The following is a 6,332-nucleotide window of genomic DNA, read 5'->3' on the forward strand; positions in this document are numbered from 1 at the left end:
ACCTAGCAACAACTAAAACATCGGTGCGTTATCAACATTGTTCTCATCCCAAATCCAAAACACAGCACTGTGCCAGCTACTGGGAAGGAAACTAACTCTATCCCTGCCGAAACCAGGACAGTACTTAATACCATAATTTCTTCATCTTTAGAATGTTCCTATGGTTTGTATTTTATCCAGATGAAAACTGGGTTAAAAAAGGCACACCATGAAGCCAGAAGATAAATCTGAGCTCTCCTTACACTGTATAAACTAGGGAAGAGTGGCCCATTTTCTAGGTTATTCAGAAAGTGATTGAAAAATTTCAGCTTGTGGCTTATTAAACAATACATTAGGACAATACATTGATATTATAAAAAGTGTAATAATGATTTAGGTGTGCAGCCCTGAAGGAAAGGGAGGAAACAAGGAGGAACCAAAGGAGTGGGGTTTTTTCCATTTACCACTTTAGATGGATAAAATTTGAAGTCCTTCTTTAATTTAAACTTTTTTTTTTAATTACTGGACTTCTATAACTGTATTGTATAGCTGTTCTGCGGTGCTTCCTAATGACTTGTGTATTTGTTGTTGGTATCTGTTCTAGAAATAATAGGCAAGTGCATTGGGGAGGAGGCTAAATATGAAGGCATCAGGCTTCTGTTTGATGGAATGCAGCAACCAGTGCTCAACAAACAGGTAACTTGCAACACGTGAGAAACTTGCCTTTTGGAACAGGTTTTCCTGAAGTGAATGTATGGCTATAGCAGAGGAGTGAGCTCTAATTCAGAGTTAAAAATAAAAAGCAGTAGTGTTGCTTTGGAGTGTTCTTAATTTTCTTTATTTTCTTTTAGTTGACTTATGTTCTGCTGGACATTGGGATTCAAGAACTCTTTCCGGAGTTGAGTAAGGTATGTGCTAACTCCGTTCAAGAGCTGCAGAATTCTTCGAGCTGCTAGCGAGTCTGGTCGTTGGTGCATTTTTGCTGTTGTTCCCTTGTAATACTAATTTTAAATTTGGGGGAAAATCTGTATTTTACTAATGTGTTGAAATCATCGAAATCTGGATTATTTACATTTTTGTTAATGAGCTCTTTCCAAGGTTTAGGCCCATTTGTCTAGCATACAGCAAGTCAGAGCTGCCTTTCAGTAGAACTGGACAGAGCAATCGCGGTCGGGATCTCTGTGCCTTTCTTTTTGATTGATTGTCTCCACTCTATTTTATGCATTTCCCGATTTAGGAAGTGAATTCTGCACGCAGAGCTCAGGTTGAGCTTCAGCATTTTTCTTGAGAATATTTGGCAGGAGGGTTTCTTACCTCTAGTTTGGTCACTGCAATGTTAACTCCAACTATCCAGATAAAGGAGAAAGCATTTTGTGTTGTGCGAATTCTATGTAAATGCATATCATGAGGTTTGTGATCCATCTGATACATTTGTACGTATGTATATAAAACCTCCACAGAGTTTTACAGAGTAATTTTATAGTTTGGTCTTCATGGTAGACAGATCTTAGCTAGTTAACTAGATATAAAACAAACAAATTAAAAAACCCCCTCACTTACAATAGATGTTCGTTGCATGAACCCTGTGTTTGAGAACTGTGGAGTGCCAGCAGTGTTTTGTTTTGCATGATGAACAGAAACAAATGATAGATGTCAGAACAAGCCAGGGCACTTTCCATTGTTTTCACTGAAATAAGATCAGCTTAGCAAGTCTAACCTACTCTGTGCATCAGCTCTGTAGCTGGCCTCCTCACATCAGCGTTCAAACAGTTAAAAACAAACAAAAGAAGACCTGGCCAGCCAAGGGAATGAGGAAGTAGCCTGGAGACTTGTGTGCTGCAAAAAAGACCTGACTTAGCCCTGCTGTTTTATTCCACTGAACTGTTTTCGTATCTCAGCAGCTAATAATACATATATAGGAGCATTAGTCTTTCTTCAGTTGATGCTGAAAAAAACTCAAGGCTTTGTGTGTTAAGCATTTAAATAGTCTTTAAAGCACTGGTCGGGCCCAGAGGGTGGTGATCAGTGGAATGAAGTCTAGTTGGATGCCAGAGAGAGGTATCCTAGGGGGTCAGTTCTGGGTCCAGTCCTGTTCAACATCTTCATCAATGATCTGGATGATGGGGCAGAGTGCAAGGCTGCTGCTGCTGGCACAAAACTGGAAGAAGTGGCTGATAAACCAGAGGGTCGTGCTGCCATCCAGAGGGACCTCGACAGGCTGGAGAAATGGGCTGACAGGAATCTCATGAACTTCAGAAAGGGAAGTGCAAAGTCCTGCACCTGGGGAGGAACAACCCCAGGCACCAGTATATATAGGGGGCTGCCCAGCTGGAAAGCAGCTTTGCAGAAAAGGACCTGGGGGTCCTGGTGGACACCAAGTTGACCGTGAGCCAGCCACACAGTGCCCTTGCCACCAAGAAGGCTAACGGTATCCTGGGCTGCATTAGGAGGAGAGTTACCAGCAGGTCGAGGGAGGCGATGCTGCCCCTCTACTCAGCACGGGTGAGGTCACACCTGGAGTATTGCGTCCAGCTCTGGAGCCCTCAGTGCAAGAGAGATGTGGGCATACTGGAGAGGACCCGGTGAAGGGCCATGAAGATGATGAAGGGACTGGAACATCTCTCCTACGAGGAAAGACTGAGAGAGCTGGGACTGTTCAGCCTAGAAAAGAGATGGCTCAGAGGATCTTATTAATGTATATAAACACCTGCAGGGAGGGCGCAAAGAGGACGGAGCCAGGCTCTTTTCAGTGGTGCCCAGTTGACAGGACCAGAGGCAATGGGCACAAACTGAAACACGGGAGGTTCCCTCAGGAAACACTTTTTTTTCCACTGTGAGGGTGACTGAGCACTGTCACAGGTTACCCAGAGAGGCTGTGGAGTGTCCATCCTCGGAGATATTCAAAAGCCATCTGGGCATGGTCCTGGACAACCAGCTCTAGGTGGCCCTGCTTGAGGTTTGGACCAGATGACCTCCAGAGGCACCTTCTAACCCCACCCATGCTGTGATTCTATAACAGTGTGTATATTTAATGGGGTGAAATATTTTTTTCTTTGAAAACAAATCAAGAAGAGATTATTTAATTTAAATCAAGATTATGGTTCGTACAACTTCTTAATCCATCCTTTTGTTCTGTGTAACTGTGACACTGCCTGACTGCTCTGCAGCGTTTCAAAAAACCACCTGCAGAGGAGGGACCTCTAATGCTACTGTTGGTCTTGGTGAAACAGCAGAGTTGAGGCCTGGGCTCCCCCTGTCCCCTGTGACTGAAGCTGATGGGAGCAGAGCGAGGGAAGTCATTGGCCCAGATTTCGATAGAGGAAAGGGAGAGAAAATACTCCAACCAGGAACTTCAGCCATTTTCCTATTTTGGATGTACCAAGAGAAATACAGAAACGAAGTACTGCTTCTGTGGTGATGTTTGACAGTGGGACCTGGTTGTGAGTGTACTAGGACTGTGATGGACTGAGTGAGGCAGCTGAGGGAGGGGTCACTATGAGAAGGGAAAAGCAAGGTGGAGAGGGGATGGGCAGAGGGCAGCGGTTTTCATCTGGAGCCCTAAACAAACAAAAAAACCAATTCCCTCAAATCACTGCAAACTGACTGTGAAGCCATTTGGGAGAAGAATTGTTTCCTCCAAACGATTGTAATGGGCAAGTATAAAAGTAATGACTGGTTCTTAGTTATACTGGGGGTGGGGGTGGTAACACTCCAGTGACTGTTCTCTCTCGTCAGCAGAGATTAGTCCTTTTTGAGTTGCTTGATACCAAAATGTGTTTGTAGTTACAGTGAAGAACAGAAAAATATTTCAGTTCAGTCGGTCAGCATTTAAAGGGAAAACTGAGCATCCTGGAAGTTTTGCTTTGAGCACCCCTTCTTCAGCAGGGGAAACAGCCATGGGAGAAATGGGAATATTTTCGTTAGCGGGGATGTCCGTCTGCTTCCCGCTCCTGAGATCTGATATCTTGAAGGTATATCCTGCTACACGTACCAATGCGGATATATACTGGATCACTTCAGATAAGCTGTGTTTAGTGGCAGCACGCGTAAGTGAACAAGTTCTAAGGATACGAGCTGAAAAACACCTAACATAGGAGTTTTGCCTTTGATACAATGTACAGCCAGCCCCTTGGAACTCTGTCAGACAGGATAGAAGGAAAAGGGACAGCTGAGAGAGAAGCAGCATTCCTAGCAAAGGAAGGAAAGAAATCCAGTTGAAAAAATATCTTGCCAGTGCCATTTCCAGAGCAGAAAATTGCTGTCTTAAGAATATTGTATTTAGCAGTTAGGAATGGGGGAGGTGAGAACTTCCAGAGAAAGAAGAAAGTACCTGTTTTGAGAAGTAGTATTAAAAGCCTGAGAGCAGTAGCCTTCCTTTCTCTTAACTCTGGTTTCAAGTGGATGTTTTCAAATACCATTAATCGTTGCAGCTTAGTTCAGTCATTTATATGAAAATGCATATCTACATACTTAAAAAGTGATTTTTTTTTTTTTTTCTTCTCTATGACTGTTTGGCAGGGTCCGAAGGAAGCTAGCTCTGTGTCATGTTGGATGTGAATGCAGGGACCTTGCTGGACACCCAGTAGAAACACCCGCTGTGCACTATTGTAATGGACATGTGACATTTTAACCTTGCATTGTATATTTTCTTGTAAATAACATAAAATTTAAGTTCTAAAAAAATCTCTTTATGCAATAAAGACATCAAAGTTTAATACCAACTATAAGTAAAGAATATATCTGTACTTTTTATTTAAAATTTGTTTTAGCTGTTATCAGTAAAAGTCGAATTAATTTCCCCAAAATCTCTGCGTGTGAAATTACAGGATGACATAAAATAAGGCAGCTGGGAGACCAGCCAACGTATGCTTTGCTAAAAGAGCAATTACTGTTGTCTTCCTTAAAGGATACGTAGAAAAGTTGTTTGGGAGAAGTTGTAGAATGCTCCCATGAAGTTATTTTTAACTGTCTTAACAAATCTTACTGATTTTTTTAAAAACAAAATTACATGATTGAATCTATTGCAGACAAATAATCTCAGAACTATCTTTGGCCTTCATGCTTTCCGCAAGCATGGAAAATCATGTGTGTAATTTAGTTTATTTAATATCTGACCTTCAAATCTAAAGCACTCTTAAAATAATAATGGGTGCGAAAAGTGGTTTTGACTTTTACCTTAGCCTTTATTTTTCTGCGATTTCTTATCTGGGTTGGTCGGGTTTTTTCCAACATCCTCTCTACAGGCTTAGAAAAGAGGATGTGAGTCTGTTCATAGCATTTTCTAAAAATTTATTAGTATAAAAATATGTGGAAGATTTTTCCTGTAAATCTTAATTTGTTGGCCCAGCCTTTATAAAAGAGACTTTGAAAAGGACTTTCATGCGTGGATTTTTAACAAGTTTTACTCACAGAACAATACAGAGATCTTTGAATAGGCGTTCCTCAGTTTTTCTTTTCAGACAACACCCGTTTTCTCCTTTTATAAACCAACCAATCTAATGCAGTATTCGTGTTTTCTGTCAATACAGTTTGCATTGTATCTGTATTACTTTTGCGTACCTTTTCCTTCTGTTTGTCAAAAGAAGGTGAAGTGTTATTTCTCTCTAATAGAAAAATTGTTTGGGAGAAGTTGTAGAATGCTCCCATGAAGTTATTTTTAACTGTCTTAACAAATCTTACTGATTTTTTTAAAAACAAAATTACATGATTGAATCTATTGCAGACAAATAATCTCAGAACTATCTTTGGCCTTCATGCTTTCCGCAAGCATGGAAAATCATGTGTGTAATTTAGTTTATTTAATATCTGACCTTCAAATCTAAAGCACTCTTAAAATAATAATGGGTGCGAAAAGTGGTTTTGACTTTTACCTTAGCCTTTATTTTTCTGCGATTTCTTATCTGGGTTGGTCGGGTTTTTTCCAACATCCTCTCTACAGGCTTAGAAAAGAGGATGTGAGTCTGTTCATAGCATTTTCTAAAAATTTATTAGTATAAAAATATGTGGAAGATTTTTCCTGTAAATCTTAATTTGTTGGCCCAGCCTTTATAAAAGAGACTTTGAAAAGGACTTTCATGCGTGGATTTTTAACAAGTTTTACTCACAGAACAATACAGAGATCTTTGAATAGGCGTTCCTCAGTTTTTCTTTTCAGACAACACCCGTTTTCTCCTTTTATAAACCAACCAATCTAATGCAGTATTCGTGTTTTCTGTCAATACAGTTTGCATTGTATCTGTATTACTTTTGCGTACCTTTTCCTTCTGTTTGTCAGAAGAAGGTGAAGTGTTATTTCTCTCTGGATATGCCGAAGGAGTCATCGTAACTCTTTAAAAACTGGCGTGCAGGTACAG

General features: G+C 40.6%; 1 protein-coding gene across 1 annotated transcript in view; it reads left to right on the top strand.

Annotated features, from left to right (window-relative positions):
- Positions 1–5,565, top strand: part of SNX14 (sorting nexin 14) — a 57,493-nt gene extending 51,928 nt beyond the window's left edge. The window contains exons 27-29 of the mRNA XM_009282701.1: positions 584–675; positions 831–887; positions 4,498–5,565. Coding sequence (XP_009280976.1) covers positions 584–675; positions 831–887; positions 4,498–4,536 — 188 coding nt within the window. The 3' untranslated portion in view covers positions 4,537–5,565. The remainder of the gene's footprint in view (positions 1–583; positions 676–830; positions 888–4,497) is intronic.
- Positions 5,566–6,332: the final 767 nt, after the last annotated feature.

This window comes from Aptenodytes forsteri, unplaced genomic scaffold, assembly GCF_000699145.1.
Source record: "Aptenodytes forsteri isolate BGI_AS27 unplaced genomic scaffold, ASM69914v1 Scaffold245, whole genome shotgun sequence".
Lineage (NCBI taxonomy): Eukaryota > Metazoa > Chordata > Aves > Sphenisciformes > Spheniscidae > Aptenodytes > Aptenodytes forsteri.